This window comes from Canis lupus, chromosome 38 (genome assembly GCF_011100685.1).
Source record: "Canis lupus familiaris isolate Mischka breed German Shepherd chromosome 38, alternate assembly UU_Cfam_GSD_1.0, whole genome shotgun sequence".
In the NCBI taxonomy this organism is placed as follows: Eukaryota; Metazoa; Chordata; class Mammalia; order Carnivora; family Canidae; genus Canis; species Canis lupus.
Window position 1 is genome coordinate 24,281,971 of NC_049259.1, and position 26,515 is coordinate 24,308,485.

Sequence of the window (26,515 nt, forward strand, 5' to 3'; positions counted from 1 at the left end):
TTAGTCCATTTACATCCAGAGTGATTATTGATAGATATGAGTTTAATGCCACTGTGTTTCCTGTGAATTTAGCGTTTCTGACGATGGTCTCTGTGCCTTTCTAGTCTTTGTCACTTTTGGCCTTTTTTTCCCCAAAGATTCCCCTTTAATATTTCTTCCAATGCTGGTGTAGTGGTCACAGACTCCTTTAGCTTTTGTTTGTCTGGGAAACTTTTGATCTCCATCTATTCTGAAAGACAGACTCATGGGATAAAGTATTCTTGGCTGCACATTTTTCCCATTCAGGATGTTGAATATATTATGCTACTCACTTCTGGCCTGTCAGATTTCTGTGGATGGACCTGCTGCAAACCTGATCTGTTTTCTGTTATAGTTTAAGGACTTTTTTACTATGGTATGTCTTGGCGATGGTCAACTTTTGTTGAATTTAATTGGATTTGTCTTGTCTGTGCTTCTTGGATTTTGGTGTCTGTGTCCTTCCCCAGATTTGGGAAGTTTTCATCAATAATTTACTTGAATAAAATTTGTGGCCCCTTTTCTCTCTCTTCATCTTCTAGGACTCCTATGACACAAATGTTATTACAGTTTGATAAGTTGCTGAATTCTCTAAGTCTATGTTTGTGACCTGTTATCATTCTTTCCCTCCTCTCAGCTTCATTATTTTCCATAATTTTATCTTCTATATCACTGGTTCATTACTCTGCTTCATCCAGCCACATTTTTATGGCATTAATTTGGATTTGCATCTTGGTTATAGCATTTTTAATTTTAGTCTGACTAGATTTTAGTTCCTTTATTTCTGCAGTAGTTCTTTTATTTCTGCAGTAAGTGGCTTCAATGCTTTTTTCAAGCCCAGCTGGTAGCTTTATAATTGTTATTTTAAATTCTAGCTCAGACATCTTACTTGTACCTATATTGATTAAATCGCTGACTATCAGTTCTATCTCCTGTTCTTTCCTTTGGGGTGAATATCTCCATCTTGTCATTTTGTCCAGAAAAGGAAAAAGAAGAAGAAGAAAAAAAAAAACTGAGTGTGTTTTAGTCTGCTTGTTAAAAGAAGCTAGATCCAAAAATAAAATTATATATAAATTAAAATTAATAATAAAGGAGAAAAAGAAAAAAAAATAAAGGAGGACATGGGTGGTTCAGTCAGTTAAACACTGCCTTCAGCTCAGGTCAAAATTCCAGGGTGCTGGGATCGAGCTCTGTGTTGGGCTCCCTACTGTGTGGGGAATCTACTTCTCCCTCTCTCTCTCTGCCCTCTCCCCCTCTTGTGAACTCTCTCTCAAATAAGAAAATAAAGTCAAATAAATAAATAAATAAATTTAATAAGAAATAAGTAATGGAATTTAAAAATGAGAAAGAAATGAGGGGTGCTTATGTGCTCAGTTGGTTAAGTGGCTGCCTAGCATTCAGGTCATGATCCCAGAGTCCTGGGATCAGACCCCATGTTAGGCTCCCTGCTCAGCATGGAGTCTGCTTGTTCCTCTCTCTTGGCGCCTCCACGTACTCTCTCTCAAATAAATAAATAAACTACTTTTTAATGAAAAAATAATAAAAAAGAAAATAAAAAGAAAGCTAGATCTACTTCCCCTAGAGATGAAGCTTTGCAACACTCTGTGATCCATAGACTTGGTGCAAGTGAGTTATTAGTGCTCATCTTCTGGGGTCGGGGCCTACTGCACTGATTCTCAGGTGGACTTGCCCTAGTGGAGATGTACCTCCAGGGCGCCTTCCTGCCCCCTCCCCACCTCCTGTGGGGTAGAGCTTAGTGTAAGTGGCTCAGATCTCCACGAGATGGTGCTGTTTTGCTCCCTAAGAGATTCAGCACTGATGGGTGGGATGAAAATGGCTGCACCTTGCTCTCTAGCTCCAGACCGGAGAGGTTATAGCCTCCACTCTTCAATAAGCCCTCACAAAAAAGCAATCAATCACCCTTCTGTGTCCCTGGTTTCTATCAGAACCCTATATTGATTCTGCCTGTATTTTATCTCAAGCGCTCAACTGAGTTTCAAAACTCCAAATTTTAGGGACTCTGGCAGTGCAAACCCACACTTTTCCTTGGGTGGGGACAGGGAATTGTGTCTCTCACGATTGTGCCATTTTCTGGACTGTCCTTAGGAACAGTGTAGCTCATTGGAACCCTCATTGGAAGTTAATATCTCTGCTAGACCTAATACTTATACTTCTTAAACTCTTCCAAAATATTGAAATGGAAAGAAAATTTCCAAACTCATTCCATGAGGACAGCATTACCTGCATTTTAAAAACAGACAAAGACCTCACTAAAGGAGAATTACAGGCCAACATCCCTGATAAACATGAATATAAAAACTCTCAACAAGATACTAATGAATCAAATCTAACACCAAAAGAATCATTCACCACAATCAAGTGAGATTTATTCCTGGGCTGAAGGGGTTGTTAAATATGCACAATGGAATCAATGTGATACAGGATATTAATACAAAGAAAGGATAAGAACCATCTCCTCAAGAGATGCAGAAAAAGCATTTGACAAAGTACAACATCCATTCATTATAACAATCTTCAACAAAGTAGTGATAGAGGGAACAACCTCAACATAATAGAGGCCATATATGACATATTCACAGCTATTATAATCATCAGTGGGGGAAAATTGAGAGCTTTCCCTGTACAATCAGTACCAGGGCTATCCACTCTCATCATTGTTATTTAACACTATAGTGGAATTTCTAGCCTCAGCAATCAGACAACAAAAAGAAACAAAAGGCATTCAGATTGGTCTGGAAGAAGTCAAACTTTTACTATTTTCACATGACATGATATTCTATGTAGAAAACCTGAAAAATTCCCCCAAATTATTAGAACTGATATATGATTTCAGTTAATTCATAGGATATAAAATCAATGTACAGGGATCCCTGGGTGGCGCAGTGGGTTAGTGCCTGCCTTTGGCCCAGGGCACGATCCTGGAGACCCGGGATCGAATCCCGCGTCGGGCTCCCGGTGCATGGAGCCTGCTTCTCCCTCTGTCTATGTCTATGCCTCTCTCTCTGTGTGTGTGTGACTATCATAAATAAATAAAAAATTAAAAAAAAATCAATGTACAGATATCTGCTGCATTTGTATACACCAATAATGAATCAGCAAAAAAAAGAAATCAAGGATTAATCTCATTTACAATCGCGCCAAAAATCATACTATACCTTTATTCCTATAAACCTAACCAGAGAGGTAAAGGATCTGTTCTCTGAAAACTACAGAACACTTATGAAAGAAATTGAAGAGGACACAAAGAAATGAAGAAGTATTTCATGCTCATGGATTGGAAGGAAATATACTGTTAAGATGTCTACACCACCCAGAGCAATCTACACATTTAATGTAATCCCTATCAAAATACCAACAGCATTTTTCACAGAGTTAGAACAAACAATCCTGGAATTTGTATGGATGCACAAAAGACCCCGAATAGCCAAAGCAAGCCTGAAAAAGAAAAAGCAAAGCTGGAGGCATCATGATTCAGGAATTCAAGCTGTACTCCTCCAGGCAGTGTGGTACTGGCACAAAAACAGACACATAGATCAATGGAACAGAATAGAAAACCCAGAAATGGACACAGAACTATATGTTCAATAATCTTTGACAAAGCGGGAATGAATATCCAATGGAAAAAAGACAGTCTCTTCAACAAACGGTGTTGGGAAAACTGGACACCAACTTGCAAAATGAAACTGAATCACTTTCTTACACTGCACACAAAAATGAATTCAAAATGGATGAAAGACCTAAATGTGAGATAGAATGCCATCAAAATCCGAGAGAACACAGGCAGCAACCTCTTTAACCTCAGCCATAGCAACATCTTTATTGTTGTTGTTATTATTTAAATTCAATTTGCCAGGGATCCCTGGGTGGCACAGCGGTTTGGCGCCTGCCTTTGGCCCAGGGCGCGATCCTGGAGACCCGGGATCGAATCCCATGTCGGGCTCCCCGAGGCATGGAGCCTGCTTCTCCCTCCGCCTGTGTCTCTGCCTCTCTCTCTCTCTCTGTGACTATCATAAATAAATAAAAATTAAAAATAAATAAATAAATAAATTCAATTTGCCAGCATATAGTGTAATACCCAGTGCTCATCTTGCATCTTCTAACTAGACATGTCATGGAGGCAAAGGAAGCAAAAGCAAACTTCATCAAGATAAAATGCTTCTGCACGGAAAAAAAAAAAAAAAACAATAGAACTAAAGGCAACCTTTGGAGGGAAGATATTTTCAAATGATACATCTTATAAAGGTTTTGCATCCAAAATCTGTGAAGAGGGCAACCCCAGTGGCTCAGCAGTTTAGCACCGCCTTCAGCCCGGTGGGATTCTGGAGACCCCGGATCGAGTCCCACGTCGGGCTCCCTGCATGGAACCTGCTTTTCCCTCTGCCTGTGTCTCTGCCTCTCTCTTTCTCTGTGTGTGTCTCTCATGAGTAAATAAATAAAATCTTTTAAAAAAAAATCTGTGAAGAACTTATCAAACTCAATACCCAAAAAACTAATAATTCCGTTAAGAAATGGGTGAAAGACCTGAATAGACATTATTATAAAGAAGACATCCAGATGGCCTACAGGCGCATGGAAAGATGCTCAATATCACTCGTCATCAGGGAAATACGCATCAAACCCATGATGAGATACCACCTTACACTTGTCACCATGACTAAAATTAACAACACAAGAACTAGCAGGTGTTGGCAAGGATGCAGAGAAAGAGGAAAGAAACCTCTTACATTGTTGATGGGAATACAAACTGGTTCAGCCATGCTGGAGAACAATATGGAGGTTCCTCAAAATGTTAAAAATAGAGCCACCCTACAACCCAGCAATTGCACTGCTAGGTATTTACCCAGAGGTTACAAAAATACAGATGTTTTGTTCAAATAAGCCTTCTGCCCCCTTTTCCTGCTCTTCTTCTGAGACTTTAAGATACAAAAATTATGTTTTATGGAGTCTCTGACTTTCCTAAGTCTATCTTTGTGGTTAAACATTTTTCTTTTCTTCTTCTTTGCAGCTTCATTATTTTCCATGATGTTATCTTCGATACCACTTCTTCATCCCTCTGCTTCTTCCATCCTTGTGGTCACTACATTCAGTCTCAAATCTCGGTTATACCTGGTTAAACCTGACTAGTTTTTAGGTCCTTTATCTCTGTGGTAAGGGATTTCCTGATGTCTTCTGTGTTTTTCTCAAGCCCAGCTAGTGTTCTTATGATTAAATTCTGCATCAAGTATATCACTTATCTGTTTTAATTAGATCTCTGCCTGACCTTTTCTTGTTCTTTCTTTTGGGATGAATTCCTACATTTTGGCAATTTGGTCTCTGTCTTCTTCTCTGTGTTATTAAAAGCCTGTGTGTTTCCTGCTAATGAGAGTAATGGCTTTATTAATAATTGATCTTATACTGTCCAGGACCTGGTGCTTCAGGAGAGATCTCTGTTGTGTGCTGTGTGCACTCTGCTGCTGTGTTTTCACTGCTCTTTCCCTCTGGTCAGTTGTCTGCAGAGGATCTCCTAGGCTGCAGTGAGCAATGTTTGGACCTTGTCCAGAGTGTGGTGAGTTTTTACAAGGTGTGCTCTGGTCAGCTTGTTAAATGAGACCTGATGCAATTTCCGCTAGAACAGAAGCTGTGCAGAACTCTGTGGTCAGTAGATGTGGTGCATGTGAAGGTTTCTGCTGGTCTTCCAGGGGAATGAGCCTACTGACCTGCTTCTCAGAAATACTTGCCTGAGAAAAGTAGCACTTGCAGAGTGCAGAGGGGCAAGGACTTGGTGCAAGTGGTTTAGGCCACTACTGTTGGCACTGTGCTACTTAATAAAAGTTTATGCTGAGTGGTGGGGGAGGAAAATGGCCCCAGGCCCATCACTCATTCCCAGAGAGGGGAGCCATGCCTGTTGCTATTAGAGAAGCCCTCTCAGAAGAGCAAACAATTTCCTCTTTAATGTCCCTGGTGCCCCTCAGATCCTTGCATTTACCCTAACTGTGTCCAGACCATCTCCCACCCAACAGCACAGTGCCTCTATGTTTTATCCCAGGGATGCTGGATTTTGAAATTCCAAACTTCAGGGAACTGGCATGGTGCAGACTCCCACTGATTCTTTGGGGGAGGGTCTCACTGGGCTGGGACTGGTGCAGGTTTATCCCAGAAGGAAGTCACACCAAAACACAGGGGCTGGGAGTTTGGAGTAAAGTACAGCAAATAAGTGGTGTCCAGGTAGGTCCCTCTCTGCGAATGTCTTTGCACCTATGTTCTGGGACAGAGGAGGGTAATGGCGCTAGCCAGTTTCTTTGTCCCTGGGTATGCAAAGCCACCTCCCCCAGATGTACTCCAAGAAAGGGGAACTATTTCTCCTGAATGTTCCAGGAAATCCTTAGATTGTGCCACCTGTCCCTGGGTTACTGTCCTCCTTCTCCAGAGGAGCACAACAGCACCTGCCAGACCCACACCGGCCAAAGTGTCAACTTCTAAAATTCCAGTCTTTTATCCCTACTGGTTGTAATAACTCATGAAATCAGTCCCTCTCTTTTTCCCAGTAGGTGGCATTGGGGAACTGTTTTCATTGTGTGATCCCCTGTGGGCTCCTCTCTAACCCTCTCTCCCTCTCTTTCTTTTTCTCTCCTCCATCCACAACCAGGACTCCTACCCTTCCATAGCACCTGTGATTTGTATCTACCCAAACCATGATTCTGTGCCCCCTACCTTCCATGATGTGGCCTCTTCTCTCCCTAAGTTGTGCAGTTTGTTCTCTCAATCCTCAGATTAATTTCTGGGAATTCAAAATTATTAGATATTTATCTAGCTGTTTTCAAGCGATAAGCAAGTCTGGGATCCTCTTACAACTCTGCCAATGAAGCTTCTCCCTCCTGACCTGCTTCCTTCTTTATTTTTCTTTTATGTATTTGTAGTGAAACACTTGGGATCTACTCTCTTAACAAATTTCATGTATACGATGTCTCTACCTTCAGGCATACAGATTTCAGCCTCAGGCTTGCTTCTGTTGCTGAAAAATGGATTGTAGTTGTTTCCAGCATTATACTCTGCACAATATAATCTAGGACAAGAGAGAGCATCTCTTTCCCCTGTCATTGACCATAAAAATCAGGCTTTGTGTGACCTATGCCACCTGGAGCAGATGGCCCCAAACCATCAACCTGGGTGAGGACAAATGGGATCTGTCTGATGACTGGCCTGAACTGGAGGTTACCAGTGCATCCTTCTGTCTGTCTCCTGATGATCTCAGGCTGATTGGAGCCCAGGGCTACACATGAGGGTAGAGTCAACCAACCAAAAACAACATAGTGGCAATGTGAGGATCACTCAGTAGATTGGGACCTAGAGAAGCAACCAGCTGGCCTAATCCAGGAGAGAAAATTGGGGAAGTATCACTGTTTCCACTCCCTCATTCCATAATTTTCACCTTTACCACCCCTCCTATGTCAATGTTATTTTCCAGAAATGTCCACATGTGCCTTCCTGTGCCTGTATTGGGTTCCTTGGGAGGTTCTTCTGCTCTGGGCCCTTCTATCAACACCTAAACATATTAGAACTACATCCCTTTACCCTAGTTCACCCACTTAAGTTGCTGTACTAACGAACTCCATAGAAACAACAATGAAAACCATAATCAAATCAGGAAAGCAAAAAATTTCAAGCTTCTAAAACAGTGATGACCTTTTCCTCCCCACTGCTTTACACTCAAAATGTCCCTGCGGCATGGTCAGAGCTTGAGAATGGTTCCTTGAGTTAATTAATGAATTCTAGAGTAACTGAAGTCTAGCCATGGATGTCTCCACTTGCACTGCCATGGGCGTCACCAGTCACAGGGAGTCCATCTTCATTATCACAGAATCTGTCTGTGCTGATTGGCCTACCTACTAATATTGATTTGTAACCTCCAGACCATTGTGCTGAGTGCTACTCCGGGACACATAGAGTGGCCAAAAGGGGCACCTACCTCAGGTGATCCTAGCTGAGGCTGAACCAGGTGCTCTTGTGCCTCTCTGTTTTAATTCCCACTCTGTAAACACGAGTCCTATTTATGGTCCATTTGATGCCTCATTTTCTGCATTTATGTGCTTTTTCTTGGTGATTTTAGTGTTTAAAATGTCTGAAGCCAAGGCTGCAAGGCTGACTGGTGTTCTTAAGTACAAGAAGGGGGGATGTGCCTCACAGACAGAACACCTTCTTAGCTAAGGCTCACTCAGGCTCCTGATGCAGAGCTGTGAGCCGTGAGTTCAGTGCTAATGAATCAACAATGCAGTAAATCCAGGAAAAAGAATAGGACATTCATGATGTGCATGTGGAGCCAATCAAGAAAGTGCTAAAGTAACATTTGGATGCTATCATGACACCACAGGAAAGAGGAATAGGAGCTATATTCATGGATTCCTGAGATAATGACCATTTCTTATTTGTCTGCTCCTAAAATCATCACGGGCAGCACAGCAACAGGGCTGAAGGCAAAAAAAACCGGTGCTCACAGTACCTAAGCTGGAAAAGTTACACACTTCTGAGCTGGTATTTCAGTCCAGGGAAATATTCTATATGATAAATTGTTTACAAATATACATATGTATTAAAGAAGCTGTCTTTAAACAGAAACACACATGAAACCAAGATGGGTAGTCATCAGTTGGCAAGCATTGTGAACAGAGTCCCCCAGACACTCAACCTCGATTTTGCCCCAGGAGCACCGGCTCACTGTCACTGACTCCCGGTCTCCAGTGACTAGAATACACCAGCCACAAATGCCAGGATGAACTATATGCATCCTCCTTGATGGATCCCCATTCATTCCTGAGAGGTAAATGTTCCCTTTTCTGGATTTTCTCTTTACCCTTCAGGGACACACTTGCCCTGCTCCCTCTCAGGCATCACATTTAGGTCCCTGAGAATCCTCTGTTGATTTTGCAAAAGTAGAAATTGTGGTTCAGTGAGTCTCAGCTGAGCCTAAGACCTTATATCTCTATCAAGCCCCAAGGTGACATCTCTGCTGCTGCCCTTGAGCCCCACACACAGCAAGCATCCTGCCTTCCACTTGTAATTCAGAATACTTGGTGCAACAGGTCCAGTCCAATGGGTGTCTGTGGTTAAGTAATAGACATCCTCCCAGGCAAACTTGTTTCTACTTAAGGACCTGGAGATGTCAACAGGAACAGAGAAAGAGTGAAGACACTAGCTAAGTGAGGGGACTTTTACAAAAAAAAAAGCATCAAATGTCTCAACTACAAACATATTGGGAAGCAAAAGAAAAAAAAAAAAAAACTATGAATTTGTCCTACATTCAACATATATTTTTATTGAGTACAAATTCCATATAGGTGAGGTTCGTTGGCAAGGATGCAAATATAGAAAGGACATGATCTTTCTTTCAAGAATTTTAAGAATTACAAAGGAAAAGGGGCAACAAGACCTGGGGTCAGGAATAGTTTAGCCAAAGTGCAGGTTAAAGTGGTGGATATTCTCACCGGGCAGAGATTGTTTCCACTTCTGACTCAGGGAGGGTTCACTGGAGGAAGTGACATCTGATGCCTGTGACCCATAGAGGTTGCTGGGACCTCATTTTATATTGAGTTAAACTTTCAGACTCCAGTTCAAGAACCAACCAGAACAAGAAACCCCACTAAATGACGCTGAGCTTATATTGACAACTGATCAATAAACAGAAGTTCAATAAAGTTGCACACAGGGAGTTGCCAGAACATCAGTGCTGAGCTGGGTTTAGGTCAGTCCTGGGGCCTGGGCTGCTGGGATCCTGCTCCGAAGGGAAGTCCGTGCACTGAGGTCTCCAGGTGTTTTCCTGGAGGAACAAGGAGGAGGCCCCCTGCAGCAGGTGGAGGGGAGGCGGCAGGGGGGAGGGCACGGGCCGCAGGAGGGCTGAGGACACACGGAAAGGTGGGGAGACACGGGAAAAGAGCAGGAAGGGGGCTCCAGAGACTCACCAGCGCTTCCAGAGCCACCACGCCAGGCCTGCCAGGAGCACCAGGGGCACGATCACCACCAGGAAGACCAAGCCCACGGAGTGGGGCTGCTCTGTGGGGTTGGGCACAGAGGGTGTCATTTCCTGTCCACCCCGGGTTGAACTGTACTCCTTGGTCCTCTTTACTTGTGTCCTCTTTGCTGAACCAACCTCTCTCTTCCACTTTTTTCTCCCATCCCACTTCTGAAATACACCATTCATCCAAACCTCCCCATGTCCCCACATCTGCAAGACCCTCACCCTCAGTTCTTCCGTTTCTTGAATTATTAATTTTAAGTCCTTTTTGGTCTGCAGTGCTTAGATTCCCAAATATTTCATCAGGCTCCCCAACTCTGCTGAAAGACCACTGCCCCCTTTTCCCACTTGGGCCCCAGCTCTTTCTCACCCCAGTGGAAGACCATGTCCTGGCCCCCTAGACTGCTGTGTCTCACCTGGCAGGACAGGCCGGCCACCTCCCAGGCTGCCACATACAGGTTCACTCAGAGATACCATGTCCCATCAGCATGGGGCAGGACCTCACCTCGCCGGGTGCCCTGTTGCTCCTGCTCACCCCGTATCCACGTCACCCGCACAGGCTTGGGATAGAAGCTGGAGACGTGGCACACCAGCCACAGACGGCCAGGCCCAGGGCTGGGGCCAGCGGACAGCCAGGCCTCGGGCCTTACTGCAGAGACAGGACAGGGATTCACAGACTGAGGGGAGGTCCTCACATTACTTTGGATTGACACACCTTTCCACCTTTTGAAGCCCATCACCATCACCCCCTCTCCTTCTTGACTCCATCTTACCCTGAATTTGAAGGAAGAGTGCAGATTTCTGAGTGCAGAATGCACAATCTTGGAGGGAGAGAGCAGGACTGACCTTGTCGCTGGAGATCCGCCTTCCCTGCATCAAGAAGACTCAACAGGATCGGGGGGCAGATCTCATTGAGGAGCTTGCATACTATTTCATGGGAAACATGGCCCTGGTTGAATAGAGACCTACTGATCCCTACTTCCTCCCTTTGGAGATGGCCACCATGACATGTTCTGGAAGCTCAGGAGATCAGATCCTTGATAAGCCATCTTGGTGAATCTACTGATGCTTCTCCAATGTGAGAATCACAGCCTAATACCAGCTGTACCTGAAAGGGATCTGGGGAAGAGAGACTGTGAGTTACAGGACACGGCAAGTGAAGGAGATGAAGTGACATGAGTGGAACCCTTGGATGGTGGAAGCAAAGGGGAAGTTCAGGGGATTAGAGGGAAACGCTTTGGTTTGAGGGGAGGCTCACACAGGAGAAGTGCTGTTTGACAGAGTTGGAGAAAGAGATGAATGACTGAGGAAAGAACAAATGTTGGAGGAGAGACATGATGGGTGTATGGGTGTGGGTAGAGAATAGCAAAGGGCTCAGCGGGAGAGCTGGGGTAAAAACAATGTGGGGTGAAGGGAGCGCTGTGGCTTACAGGGAACACAGAGTTAAACATCATTGATGGGATAAAATGGGGAGAAAAGCACACAGATCAAGGAGTCAGTCACAGAGTGAGAACTAGAGCTGCCTGGTTGGAGGCCAGGGAAAGGGGTGGTCGTGGGAGAACTAGTGGGACGGGAGAGGCCAGCCTGTGGTCAATGGGAGGAGCAGGATGGAGCAGAAGATGTGAAGCTTTTCAACAATCGGGGTCTGGCTCCACCCTCTGCCCACACTGGTGGGATTCAGCTTCGTGATGGGGACACCTGAGGTTCAGAAGCCAATGGAGCCTCTTTCCTGGAGGAAGAAGGATCCCAGGACACACGCAGACCAGCCTCCTCCATCCCACCCAGAGGGAACTGAGCTCACATTTGAGCTGCCAGTCACTGAAATGGTCATGAAAAAGCAGAGGAGATCTAATGGAGAAAGTATGGAATAAGTTTTCTGCTTTCATCAGCTCCTTGTTGCTGAAGTTGCCCTTGGACCAAGGCTGCCGGTAAAAGAAACTGCCAGTCTTGGGGTTCCGGCCGGGAGTCTGCAGCTCATCCAGCCAAGCTGAGCCTTGATTTTGTGTTGAGGAACGGTTGTAGAAGGATGTGGTCAGGATGATCTGGAAGGAGACTGGCCCCTGGAAGCCTGTGGGAAACGACAGAGAGATTGAGGAAGAGGAGGACATTGGGAAGAGAGGGAGTGGAGACTAAGGGGCCAGGGATGGGACCCAAAATCTGGAGGACAGAGAAGCCATAGGCATCTCAGGAGACACGTGCTGCCCCCGAGCCTGAGCCTTGCACCCATCCTTCAGGAGAGCACAGGGCCCTGGGGCCGGGGATGCCAGGGAGGAACCAGGCGGACTCACTCCCTGCCCAGGTATGTGCTGGGGAACCCACACCACTAGTGCACACATGTACCCCCACCCTCACCATGAGTGCACACATGTACACATGCAGAAACACACCTACACATCAACACAAACACATACATTTATGCACTCTAACACAAAAGAACATTCATACAATCACATGCACACAAGCATACAGGCACGGGGAAACATGTACAGACATGCACACAATCACACTCATACACACATGCGCATAATAAAACACACATACAGACACGCCAACACATGTACACACACACACACACACGTGCGCCCACTGGGCAGGACCGGAGCTCTCACCATCTTCGCTGTCACCCCCCCACCCCCCCCCACCCCCCCCCACCCCCAGGGAGGAGAACCGCCAACAGCACAAGTTGCAGGAACAGCATCGTGTTTGCAGATGTTCTTTCTCTTGCAAAGTGGCTCTTTGACATCTGTCCTCACACACCGACCCCCTCCCAGCCCCTCTCCTCTGACTTCCTCTGCACACACAACCCTTCCCTGAGTCTCTGCAACAACACAAATGTGCTCCTCCTGGACACCTACTCAGTCTCACTTCCCCTCCTGCTCTGCCTCCCCTCTGGCCTCCAGCTTCTCCCTTCCAGCTTCTTCCAGTGCCCATCCCGCCCCCACCCCCTGATTCAGATGATACAGATCAAGTCCTGTGTGGCCTGGAAAAGTGACCCCACCTCTCAGGCCCTTTCTTCTCACCCTTTCCTTGTAACCCAGGAAAACACCCGTCTCCCAGCACCAGCCCTGGACCTGCTGTCTCTCTGTCCCTCCTGCCCTGTGGACTCCCCCCCCCCCAGGTATTTCCTTCCCTGTCTCACCAGCAACCTTCCAACTCATTCACATATCTGTCCTCTCATTGCTTTAGTTAAAAAACAAAATCATCCAGATAAATCTGAAGACCTACCTGGTTTTCTTAAGTGATTCGAGAGTAGGGCAGCCTCCCATCAGACCGATAGAGGGGAGCTCTGACGAGTGGTGCAAATGGGGGGTTTTTGTTGGAAGGAAGTTGACAAAAAAGACAGGAGTGTTTCAGGCAAGGTCAAATTCCCTTAAATGGAAGAGCAGGGGGTCTTACCATGCAGATGACCTCCCCTCCTTGTGGGGTGGAGAGGGCACATGTGACAGAGTAACTCACTGGGGCTGACCAGAGAATTCCTCACTGATGGTGAACATTTCTGGGGGAGGTTGGAATTGCAGTTGGGTTAAGGATTAATCAAGGGTTGGGGACTTGGCCTGGCCTGAGATGCCATTTTCAGCTTATGGGTTTCTTTGAAACAATTACTCTATTTACTTGTACAAATCCCCCCATGGTTGCTTATGTAAGAGTCTCACCAACCCCCAGTCCTCCATTTTCTTAGGAAGGAACCAGTAGGCATCACTGAGGCCACAGGACATGGAAACATCTGAAAAATACCCCCTCCATCTGACTGGCATTAATATCTACTCGCACACCAATTCGACATTTAGCATCTGCCTATATCCAAGCACTGTGCTGCCTTCATGAAAATACAGTGTTCACAGTCACTTTCTTCAAGGAGTTCCTAGTTTATTTAGGAAAATAACACTTAAATGAAGACTATTCATTTTGGTGTGCTGAGCTTTATTATAATACACACAATCTAGACAAAAAGAAGCCTGCTGGAAATAATATTTCTAAGGTGGTGACCCTTGCTCATTCATAATCTTGACTCACTGCTTGGCCTCAGGCATTTCTCCCCCTTCACGACCCCAACATAACAGAGGGCCTGGCATGTGGTAGGTGCCCAATGGTTATTTCTGAATGATTGAATAGTTCAGTTCTGGGGTCCAATTACTTTCAAAACCCTGAAGATATTCAACATAAAAATTTTGTAAGCATCACAAAATTATTAGTTGCATTCCTACTTCATGAGATGACAATCTTACCAATTTTTTTTTTCAAAATAAAGTCATATGCAAAAATTATGGAGTTTACACAGAGGGTCCTGCTTGAAACTCTTATTACTTGTTATAAGAAACCATGAGACTGTGAAGCAAGTGAAGTTAGTAGAATGTTCTAGAATCATGTGTCCAGAGTCCCTTCTTACTCTTCCTGCTTACTCTTCCATGCTTGTTTTCTCATGAGCTGACCTCTGCTGGACATGCTGACCTTCCTTTTTCATGATGGTCTTAAGGTTTTATGACAGTTCAATATTTGTTTGTGCTTTATATCACCTGGATAAATGTGTTTGGCTATTTGACTTGTTATTTCTTGGTTAACAGGTAAACAGATGTAATCTCAGGCTAATGCTAAACAGATTTTTTTTTAGAAAGTTATGATTGGAATATAGAAACAACCCACTCCCATAGTTAAGAATTTTAAGAGCTGGATAATCAAAACCTTGTCTCTTGAATCCATCAGAGCCAGAGGATCAGAGCAACGTGGTAATCAAAATATGTGGAAAGACAGACTCTTCAAAAGAAATAGGGGATGCTTGCTTACTGGGGACATATGACAGATGCTCAGAAAAAATAATTAAGTCAGAACAAATAATTCCACTGAAATTGTCAACAGATGACTAAAGACTGGCATGAGTACCTGGAACTCCGAGAATCACAGTATCAGGAAATTATCCTTATCTCTAGACTTCTTCCATTGACCACACCAGGTGCTCCTGAAAGGCTGGCAGCCAAGATACAGACCAGAGAACTGCTTTCTCCAGGTATAAGCCTGAAGCTACGGGAGCCCTGCTGCCTGAGAAGGGCAGGAAGACCATCATCTCCCAACAGAAAGAAGCCTTAACCAGGTGTGGGAAGGACAGGGAGCCCCACCGCCTCAGGGCACAGGTGAAGCCACAGTGCAGCTTGGGGTCCGGGGACACAGGGAGGGAGGGCCAGTAACACACCCTGTCCCAGAGGAGAGGCTCCATCTGCTGAGAGAAAGGCGGGAACCCTTAGGAGGCCCAATCCCAAAACTGAAAAACCAAGCACCTGGCTGAGGATGAGACTGAACCAGAACAGAGCGGGTGCCCCACTCCCTGTCGCAAGCAGGGAGCCAGCCGGGTACCAAGGGCAGCTCTGCTGGTCGGGGGCAAGAATCTGAGACAGTTCTCCATGAGGTTCTTCCTATTAGAAAATTGTTAAGTCCAGAATGATGCCCTGAACGGAGTCTGCACACGGGGGCTTCATACCCATCCTAACTAACTGAACCCCACCGGAAATGTAGCCTTAACCAGTCAGTGTCAGTAAATTTTTCTTTCCATCAGAGCCAATGAGTCCGTCACCTGAGTCCTCTCCACTCAAAAGGTAGATGAGGTCATGTGCATGATAACACCCTTTGCTCCTCCGCCTAGAAAGCAGGCCTGGGTGTTGGAACGCTCCTTCTCTTTTGCTAATAGCTGCCTGGCCTCACCTTGGCCTATAAAATATTTCATATTGTACAACTCCCCCTAGTGCCTCCCTACTTCAGAGGTGGGTCCTGCTGATTCATGAATCATTCAATAGAGTCAATTAGATTTTCAAAAGTACTTGTTTGAATTTTATTATTTAGTAGATTTGGTGGTATCGGTGGGATCCCAAGTGAGCTTCCAGCATCCTTGAGGGACCTGGAGAAACACAGCAGGACCCCAGGCACCCTTGAACCCCACTGCGTTTCCCACCTTCCCAAGGACCGCAGGTAAGCTCCTGGCCCGGAGCCCCGTTCGCTGGCATTCCCAATCCTATTGGCTTTCTTTTCCAGGCAGGGTCAGCTGGAGCTTGCAGACGCTTACGCCTGGAGCCACCCGGACCTGCAGCCTTCCCTGGAGCACACAGAGCTGCCAGAACGGTCTGCCCAAAGCCACACCCCTAGCCTTTGAGACCAAACTCTTGGGGGCACAGCTTCCACAAGGTCGCAGGGGAGTTGATGGTGCTTGGGGCCTTCTTATGGCCAGATGCAGAACTGATCCTATAGGTAGGTGCATGTTTGTTGTCTTGGTGTGTGTAAATGAAGGCAGTTGCTAGAAGGATCTCAGGGGTCAAACAGCCCCAAAGTTGGGAGCATTGGAGCACTGAAAGGCTGTTAGAGCCCTCGCCACCCCCCAGAAGGTTCCTTAGACAGAAGTTGGTCACCAGATGGGTCGGATTGACACTCGGTCACCTGCCAACCTCAAGAAAACTGAGCAATGAGGTGCACCGTAGCCCATGCACAACCCCAACCCCATGGCCCGTCCTTTGTAGCTATTATTGCAGCTCTAGGAAACCCAGAGGCTTCATGAGGTCCTTAAATTCTAAACAGTCAAGCATGTCACCTTCAGGAGCACCTGCTTGTGGAGGCCAAGAAAAATTAAGGCCATTCCACCTCACGTTTAGCATTAGCACCAGTACAGCCATCTTAGGCCCCCATGAATAAGAGCTGAACTTTACAGGAAAAACTACAGAATTGCCCTTGGCAGGGAATCCCATATCAGAAAGACAACAGAGCCCACACCCGTGGCAGAAAGTCCCATATTAGAATGAGAACAGAGCTCAATGCCCATGAAAGCCCCATATCAGAATGTAAACAGAACTTGAAAAATTCCTCCCCCCCCTCCTGAAAATCCCCTAGACCAGCCCATAAAAAACCCAGCTGTAACCCACTTCGGGATCCAAGTCCCTACTCCGCTGTGTCGGGTATACTTGGACCCAAGCTCGAGCTTGCAAGTAAACCCTCGTGCGCTGGCATGGGTATTGGCTCCTCGGTGGTTTCTCGGATTCGCAGTCTTGGGCACTACACTGCTCAGCTCATGTCTAAGAACCTCAGTCCTGGAAGCTGGAGTCATGGAGCAGGGTAAGTGTACGTATTACAACTGACCTAGACTGACAGTGGGCGCTACGGGGAACCTTCCAATCAGACAGCGTTCATTGAAGAAGTGCACTTGAAAGTGTACTTTTTCCACTCCTTGGTCAAAGACCGAGCAAAGGGCCACAGCAAAATATTTCTTCCAACCGAGGGAGGGTCCTCCAGAGTTGTTTTAAACCGATTACTTCCTGAGCCCAGCAGACAGGGAAATAAATACAAGTTCGCATTAGCCCTTTCTTTCCAAATCCAAACCCATTGACTACTAATCCTTTCTCAAAATAACTATTTCCTTCCCGCTCATCCACTTTGACGTCCTAAGATCACGGTTTGACTTCCTGCTGCCTGGGACACGCGGGGTATTGGGTTTTTCTTTCTTTTTTTTTTTTTTTTTAAGATTTTATTTATTTATTCATGATAGAGAGAGAGAGAGAGAGAGAAAGAGAGGCAGAGACACAGGCAGAGGGAGAAGCAGGCTCCCTGCAGGGAACCCAACATGGGACTCAATCCCGGGACTCCAGGATCAGGCCCTGGGCCAAAGGCAGGCGGCAAACCGCTGAGCCACCCAGGGATCCCCTCCTATTGGGTCTTTCCTTGGTGATCTTTGGGGTGCCTCCAGGCCTGGTAAAGGGAGGATTTCTGCAGATGCCTCTCAGCTCCATAAGGTTGCGCTGCCAACGCCCTTTACCGCTGTCCCAGCCACGTCCTGCTAGGATACGTTGAAAAATGTCATAAATCCATCATCAGAACTTTGGCCAAAGTAAAAGCTGATGTTCAGAGCTGAGGGAAACTACTTCAGGCCTCCTCTCCTAAGCTAAAGGTCCCCAGAGGAAAAGAGGACTTTCTCACAGGTGGATGGATGTGTCAGTCCTTTGATATTTGTCAGGCAATTTGGAAATTCTTTGGGAAACTAAAAACAGCTCTTCCTCTTTCAACACCTCTAGTCTACGGGGCCAGGAGCGTGGTTCCAAAAGCAAGTCAAAGACCAACAGTCCTTTTTTAACCGGGACATCTTACATGCATTCTAAACATTCTGACCTTAAAAGATCCAAAGTCCTTCTAGAAAGGGCTGCCTGTATTTTCTCCAGGGTCTCCCAATTATAAATACAAGGAGTTCTGCCGGGAGATCTCCAGGAATTCTTTTCAAATGCAAATTCCAGAGAGATAATCCTTGTCAAGTGCAAAGAAGACCGGAAAGCCCATTTAAAACTGGACTTGCCAAGGACAAATACAAATCTTAAGTGTCTTTGCCACAAATACCTTTTTTATTTTATTTTATTTTATTTTATTTTATTTTATTTTATTATTTTATTTTATTTTTTATAAATTTATTTTTTATTGGTGTTCAATTTGCCAACTTATAGAATAACACCAACACCCAATGTTCATCCCGTCAAGTGCCCACCTCAGTGCCCGTCACCCAGTCACCCCCTTTTAAAAAAATCTTTGCCGTGTAGACAAATCATGTTCATTTATTTCTTCTACGGAAAATACCCCAAACAAACAAACACCTCAAGTGCAACTTTTATAGGGGTGAATGTTGCACCTGGTTGACGGCGGCAGTAATTTTAAAACGGAAGCTGTCCATTCTGTATCTGTCTTGTGTGTTCATGCGTGTCTATACCTGTGTTGGAAATGTGTTTCCATCTTGGGGAGGCTTTGCTAAAATTAATTTGTGAAAGAGCTGTTTAGTGGGTTTGAAGGCCTGCAGGTATGAGGATTGGGCATTCTAAAACTCAAAATAATAGAAATGGACCCCAATGTTGTTCAGGCTCATGTAAATGGAAGAATATTTAATATAAAAGCTACTTTGAGATTGATGGCTTAATTAAAACAAACGCGTTTAGAGTTTTCAACATTATCTATAACACTTCTACCCGTTTCTCCAGCCTAATAAATTGACCTAATCTTGGGTAAGAGTCGTCAATAACAATAACAAAACATAAATGGTGGTTGACTTCCTCTAATGCGTCCTGAAGTTTTGTGGGTAATCTGAACATAATTGTTAAGAACAAGTAAACTAAATAGATGTGAATAAGGTAAAAAGGGTTGTAGGTAGATTTCAAATGGTTCCAAAGTCTTTGGTAATTTAAAAATCTCAAAAGTTTCGCTAAGTTTTGGCTTAACTGAATTAAGTCCAAGCCATTAAATGTCTGCATCTTTTCCAGATAAGACAAAATTCTAGAGCATTTATTACTAAACACAGGCTTCTCTACTTTGGGCTTAGTACAAAAAAAATTAAAATATTTGGGTATGTCAGTGTTGCATTATAAAATTCAGGTGACACATGCTTCTAGAAACTTTAAATGTCTTCATAAATGTAGACGTTTGAGAAATCCAATGTGACACTTCACAATGGCTCACCTCTTAGGTTTCAGTAGAAAAGAAAGTTAATAAGGGTTAATTATTCTAAGTAATATATATATAATGAAAGCTACTAGAAATCACAAAGGGAATATCCTCATACACAGGGAAAATAGGATGTGTTTGTGGTCAGAAGGAGTGTAAGGAAGAGAGATGCATTTTTTTGTTGTTGAAAGAAAAGAAAGCAATTTTGTCTAAAATGAGGCTACTGCTTTAAAGAAAAACATTGGACAAAAATCAAATATAAAAAAGAAAATTGTAGAAGGCTTGTGGGAATGGTAGCTTTAAAAAGAATAATACATGGTCAAGCTGGGTGAAATTAAAATAAATTTGCTAAAAAATAAGTTTTAATATCAAAATTAACCCCATACAAAATTAAAATTCAGTCTTCTTTTGAAAGGACAGTTTCCTTGGATGTTTGGTCTGCTTATGCTAAGATTGCATAATTATTTGACCTTTTAAGCATTTACCTTTTAAAGATTCTTAATTCTATTTAAGCAAGTCTTTTAAACTCCATTTGATATATTTTGCCAAACCATTTTTGGGGTGCGATTTTTTTTTTTTTTACCTTCCATTTTGTTTAATATAATTCTTCAAAGCAGATAAGTCGAATCTCTTCTGTGTGAATGAGTTCTTTTTTTCCTCTTAATTTAAAATTTAAGAAAACATTTGCCAAACCATATTTGGGGTGTGATTTTTTTTAACCTTCCATTTTCTTTAATATATTTCTTCAAAGTAGATAAGTCGAATCTCTTCTGTGTGAATGTTTTTTTTTTCCTTTTAATTTAAAACGATATATTTGAGAAACTTTCGAAAATCAAATTCAAGGATAAAATAGAAAAGAAAGAAGGAAGGAATGGGAAGTGAAGGGAGGAAGGAAAAGGAAGGGAGAGAGCAAATGGGGAAAGAAAAGGAGAAGGAAGAAAGGAATGAAGGAGGGAAGGAAGAAGAAACTAGATAGAAACACAATGAAACAGGTAAACACATTAGGAAAGCAAAACTTTTACACTCCAGAGGCAGTGATGACCTTTTTCTCCCCACTACGTCCACTAAATGTCCCTGCTGCAAGGTCAGGGCTTGAGAATGATTATTTTAGCTAATTAACGAGATCTAGAGTAACTGAAGTCAGGCTGTGGATGTCTCCGCTTGCACTGCCATGGAGGTCATTGGTCACAAAGCATCCATTTCCTTATTCGTGGACTCTGGGCTGATGCACCTACCTGGGGATGTTGACTTGCAGCCCCAGACACATGAACCCACCACTGTTCATGGACACAAAGGGTGGCCTGACGTGTCACCCACCTCAGGTGCCTCTGAGATTCCCCTGTTAATTCCCACACTGTAAACGTGGATCTTGTTCACGGTCCATTGGTGAACCGCCATGTTTCCTCATTTGCATGGTCCTTCTAGGTGATGTCACTGTTTAAAAAGTGCCGGAAGCCCAGGGCCCCGGAGCTGACTGATGACCTAAGCACAGGAAGGTGAGATGTGCCTCACAGACAATATGCGTGTGTACAGCGGGCTTGCTCAGACCCCGGTGCAGAGCTGTGGCCATGAGCTCAGTGCTAATGAAGCTACAGTGCAGTAAATCCAGGAAAAGGGGCAGGACAATCATGATGTCCATGTGGATCCACCCCAGAAAGTGCTAAAGTAACAACGAGAATCCTGTGATGATGCCACGAGAAAGGGGAAAGGAGCTATGATCATGGATTGGTGAGATGATGACCATATCTTGTTTGTTTCTAAAAACATTGTGGGGGACAGCCCGGGTGGCTCAGCGGGTTTAGCACTGCCTCCACCTCAGGGCGTGACCCCGGGTCCCGGGATCGAGTCCTACATCCGGCTCCCTGCATGGAGCTTGCATCTCCCTCTGCCTGGGTCTCTGCCTCTCTCTCTCTCTCTCTCTCTCTCTCTCTGTGTCTCTATGAATAAAAAAATAAAATGTTTAAAAATAAAATAATAAAATAAAATAAATAAAATAAAAACATTGTGGGAAGCACAGCTGTGGGGCTGATGCCAAAGACACTGGCAGTCAAGTACCCAAACTGGGAAATGTTACACACTTCTGAGCTGGTAATTCAGTATCGGGAAATTCTCCATACGATAAAATGTGTACAAATACACGTATGCATTAGAGGAACTGTCTTAAAACTGAAACACGTGAAACCAGGCTGTGTGGTCATCAGGTGGAAGGTGTTGTGAGCAGAGTCTCCCAGGAGCCCACTGAGCATCTCCCCAGGAACAATGGCTCACCTTTGCTGACCTGAGGACTGCAACTCCACAGCCCGGAATGCCAGGAGGCACTGTGTGCGCCCTCCTTGCTGGGTCACCATTCATCCCTGACCGCAACGCTCCGGCTCTCTTTCCTGGAGCAACCCCTTTTCCCCAGGGACACACTTGCCCTGCTCCCTCTCAGGCATCACATTTAGGTCCCTGGGAATCCTCTGCTGACTTTGCAAAAGTAGAAATTGTGGTCCCGTGAGTCTCAGCGGAGCCCAAGACACTATAGGTGACATCTCTGCTGCTGCCCCTGAGCCCCCCTCCCGCCCCCCCCCCCCACAGCATCCTGCCTTCCACTTTTAATTCAGAATACTTGGAGCAACGGGTCCAATCCAATGGGTGTCTGTGGTTAAATAACAGACACCCTCCCAGCAAACTTGATTCAACTTAGGCCTAGAAGGTCAATGGGAACAGGTCAAGTGTGAACTGCCTCATTCAGGTGAAAGGACCTTTAAAGAAGAGAATGAAGCATTTCAACTACTATAAATATGTCAGGAAGGAAAAGAAAAAACAACAACAACAAAAAAAACCCACTATGGATTTAGCACAAATTCAGTGGATATTTTTATTGGGGACATAATCCATACAGGGGACTCTCCTTGCCAAGGATACAATTATTAAAAAGACATAGACTTTGCCTCAAAATCATAAAAATTAGAAGGGAATAGGGAACCAACGGGGCAATAGGGCTGAGGGGCAGGAATAGAATCCCCAAAGTGGAGTAAAGTGTGGTGGAAATTCTCACCATTGCTTCCACTTCTGACTCAGGGAGAGCTCACTGGAGGAAGTGACATCTGAGGCCTCTGACCCACGGAGGTTGCCGGGGCTTCAATTTACATTGAGTTAAATCTTTGAGAATTAATTCCCGAAACGAATAGGAACAACAAATCCAACTAAATCATGTTGAGCTTATGTTGACAACTGATCAACAAACAGAAGTGAAATAAAGTTGCGCACAGGGAGTGGCCAGAACGTCAGTGCTGAGCTGGGTTTAGGTAAGTGCTGGAGCCTGGGCTGCTGGGTTCCTGCTCCGAAGGGAAGTCCGTGCACTGAGGTCTCCAGTGGGCTTTCCTGGAGGAACAAGGAGGAGGCCCCCTGCAGCAGGTGGAGGGGAGGCTGCAGGGGGGAGGGCACGGGCCGCAGGAGGGCTGAGGACACACGGAAAGGTGGGGAGACACGGGAAAAGAGCAGGAAGGGGGCTCCAGAGACTCACCAGCGCTTCCAGAGCCACCACGCCAGGCCTGCCAGGAGCACCAGGGGCACGATCACCACCAGGAAGACCAAGCCCACGGAGTGGGGCTGCTCTGTGGGGTTGGGCCCAGAGGGTGTCATTTCCCGTCCACCCCGGGTTGAACTGCACCTCCCACGACCTCTCCGGCCCTATCACCCTCCACCTCACTGAACGCTGTTCCTCATCTATCCTCTCCCATCCCTCCTCAGAGATGGGCCCTTCTCCAAATCGCCACATCCTCCCACATTTGCAAGACCTTCACCCTCAGCTTTTCTGTTTCTTGAATTACTGATATTGTGTTCTTTTTGGTCCAGAGTCCCTAGATTCCCAAAGGTTTCATCTGGCTGTACTGCTCTGTGGGACAAAACATGCCCCCTTTCCCAGCCAGGCCCCAGCTCTTCCTCACCCCAGTGGAGGACCATGTCCTGGCCTCCTAGACTGCTGTGTCTCACACGGCAGGACAGGCCGGCCGCCTCCTTGGCTTTCACATCCAAGGACACCTGAAGGTACCACGTCCCGTCAGCATGGGGCAGGACGTCACCTCGCCAGGTGCCCTGCTGCTCCTGCTCACCCCGCATCCACGTCACCCGCACAGGCTTGGGGTAGAAGCCAGAGACATGGCACACCAGCCGCAGATGGCCAGACCTGGCTGGGGCCAGCGGACAGCCAGGCCTCGGGCCTCACTGTGGAGACAGGACAGGGATTCACAGACTGAGGGGAGGTGCTCACATCATGTTAGACAGACACACCTTTCTGCCTCTTAAAGCCCATCACCATCATCCCCTCTCCCTCTTGACTCTCTCTTACCCTGAATTTGAAGGAAGAGTACAAATTTCTGAGCACAAAATGCAGAATCTTGGAGGGAGGGAGCAGGACTGACCTTGTCGCTGGAGATCTGCCTTCCCCGCATCAAGAAGACTCAAGACGAAACGCGGACAGTGGCCAGTGATGAGCTCATGTGTGAGTTCAGTGTCATCATGGTCCAATTCGTTGACTTGTCTGCACACCTGCTGGGCCCTACTTCTTCCCTTTGGAGATGGCCACCATGACTTGTTCTGGAAACTTATAAGGTCTTCCCCCTGATAAGCCAACCGCACGAATCCTACTGATGGTTCCCCAAAGTGCAGCTCACAGCCTAATGTCACCTGTACCTGAAAAGGATCTGGGCAAGAGAGACTGTGAATTATAGGAGAGACGGAAAAAAAGAAATGAAATGAGATGAGTGGAAACCAGGACAGTAGATGCAAAAGTTGGAGATGAGGGGATTGCAGGGAATGGATGTAAGTTTGATTTGAAGGGAGGCTCACACAAAGGGGAAGTGGTGGTGGATACAGAGGAGGAAGTAAGTGACTGAGGACTGAATATTGGAGGAGAGACATGAAGGTGGTGGGAAGAGAATAGGGAAGGGCTCGGCGGGAGAGCTGGGCCAGAAACAACCGAGGGTGAAGGGAGCACAGAGGGTGACAGGGTCGCATAGACAGACATCGCTGCTGGGATAGGATGGGGAGAAAAGCACATAGATCAAGGAGTCAGTCACAGAGTGAGAACCAGAGCTGCCTGGTTGGAGGCCAGGGAAAGGGGTGGTCGTGGGAGAACTAGTGGGACGGGAGATCCCAGCCTGTGGTCAATGAGAGGAGCCGGATGGAGCAGAAGATGTGAAGCTTTTCAACAATCGGGATCTGGCTCCACCCTCTGCCCACACTGGTGGGATTCAGCTTCGTGATGGGGACACATGAGGTTTAGAAGCCAATGGAGCCTCTTTCTTGGAGGAAGAAGGATCCCAGGACACACGCAGACCAGCCTCCTCCATCCCACCCAGAGGGAACTGAACTCACATTCGAGCTGCCAGTCACTGGAGTAGTTATGAAAACACAGAGGAAGTTGAATGGTGCTTGAATGGAAGGACTCTTCCGCTATAATGAGCTCCTCGTTGCTTAGGTTGCCCGTGGACCAAGGACACAGGAAAATGAACGCGCCCATCTTGCTGTCCCAGCCGTGAGTCTGCAGCTCATCCAGCCAAGCTGAGCCTTGATTTTGTGTTGAAGAATGGTTGTAGAGGGATGAGGTCAGGATGACTTGGAAGGAGACTGGCCCCTGGAAGGCTGCGGGAAAAGGACAGATAGACTGAGGAAGAGGAGGGCATTGGGAAGGAGAGGGAATGGAGACTACGGGGCTGGGGACGGGACCCAAAATCTGGAGGACAGAGAAGCCATAGGCGTCTTAGGAGACACGTGCTGCCCCCGAGCCTGAGCCTCGCACCCATCCTTCAGGAGAGCACAGGGCCCTGGGGCCGGGGATGCTCGGGGAGGAAGCAGGCTGACTGTCTCCCTGCCCAGGTCTGTGCTGGGAACCCACACCACCCGAGCACACACACAGAGAGATAATTACACAGAAGGACATATGCACAAACACACTAACACAAAAGAACCTACAAAGAAACACATACACACAAGTATACAGACTCAGAATCACACACACACATACACACACACACATACACACTCACACTCTCTGGTCCTGTAGCCACTAGACAGGACCCGAGCTCTCACCATCTTCGCTGTCACCCCCCAGGAGGAGAACCGCCAACAGCACAAGTTGCAGGAACAGCATCGTGTTTGCAGATGTTCTTTCTCTTGCAAAGTGGCTCTTTGACGTCTGTCCTCACACACCGACCCCCTCCCAGCCCCTCTCCTCTGACTTCCTCTCCACACACAACCCTTCCCTGAGTCTCTGCGACAACGCAAATGTGCTCCTCCCTCAGCCCTGGACACCTACTCAGTCTCACTTCCCCTCGTGCTCTGCCTCCCCTCTGGCCTCCAGCTTCTCCCTGTCACCAGCGTCCATCCCGCCCCCGCCCCCTGATTCAGATGCTACAGACCAAGTCCTGTGTGGCCTGGGAAAGTGGCCCCACCTTTCAGACCCTTTCTTCTCACCCAGACAGTAACCCAGGAAAACACCCAGCTCCTAGCACCGGCCCTGCACCTGTTGTCTCTCTGTCCCTCCTGCCCTGTGACCCACCCCCCATTTCCTTCCCAGTCCCACCCCCACCCCAGCTCTGACTTCTCACCATTGAAGATATAACTGGTTTTATTAAGTGATTCTAGAATCAGGTCGCATCCCTTCTGGTAAGTAGAAAGGAGGTCTGAAAATTGGGAAGATTTTATAGGAAAGAAGTTGGCAAGAAGAGAAAGGAATGTTTCAGGGAAGGTCACCTCTTTATTAGGAGAGCAGGGCTCTCCCCATGCAGATGACCTCTCCTCTTTGGCAGGTGGAGAGGGTCCATGGAACAGAGTAGGGCCGACCAGGGAATTCCTCACCGACAGGTGAACATTTCTGGGGGAGGTGGCAACTGCAGTTGGGTTAGGATTAAGCATGTTTTGGGGACTCAGCCTGGCCTGAAGCACCATTTTGGGCCTATGACTGTCTTTTTAACAATAGCTTTATTGGCTTGTCCTGATTCTCCCATGATTGCCTGTGTAGCAGCCTCAGCAACCCCCAGTCCTCCATTATTCTTCGGGAGGAAT

The 26,515-nt window shown here is 46.2% G+C and overlaps 1 protein-coding gene and 2 pseudogenes across 1 annotated transcript in view; all 3 read right to left on the reverse strand.

The window, feature by feature from the left end:
* The window catches only part of CD1A8 (CD1a8 protein), a gene marked incomplete at its 3' end in the record, with an annotated part of 123,877 nt that extends 98,276 nt beyond the window's left edge, over positions 1–25,601 (reverse strand). The window contains 1 exon segment of the mRNA NM_001128838.1: positions 25,541–25,601. Coding sequence (NP_001122310.1) covers positions 25,541–25,601 — 61 coding nt within the window.
* LOC100687567 lies at positions 9,593–12,719 on the reverse strand (annotated as a pseudogene).
* Positions 22,328–24,618, reverse strand: LOC610726 (annotated as a pseudogene).
* Positions 25,602–26,515: the final 914 nt, after the last annotated feature.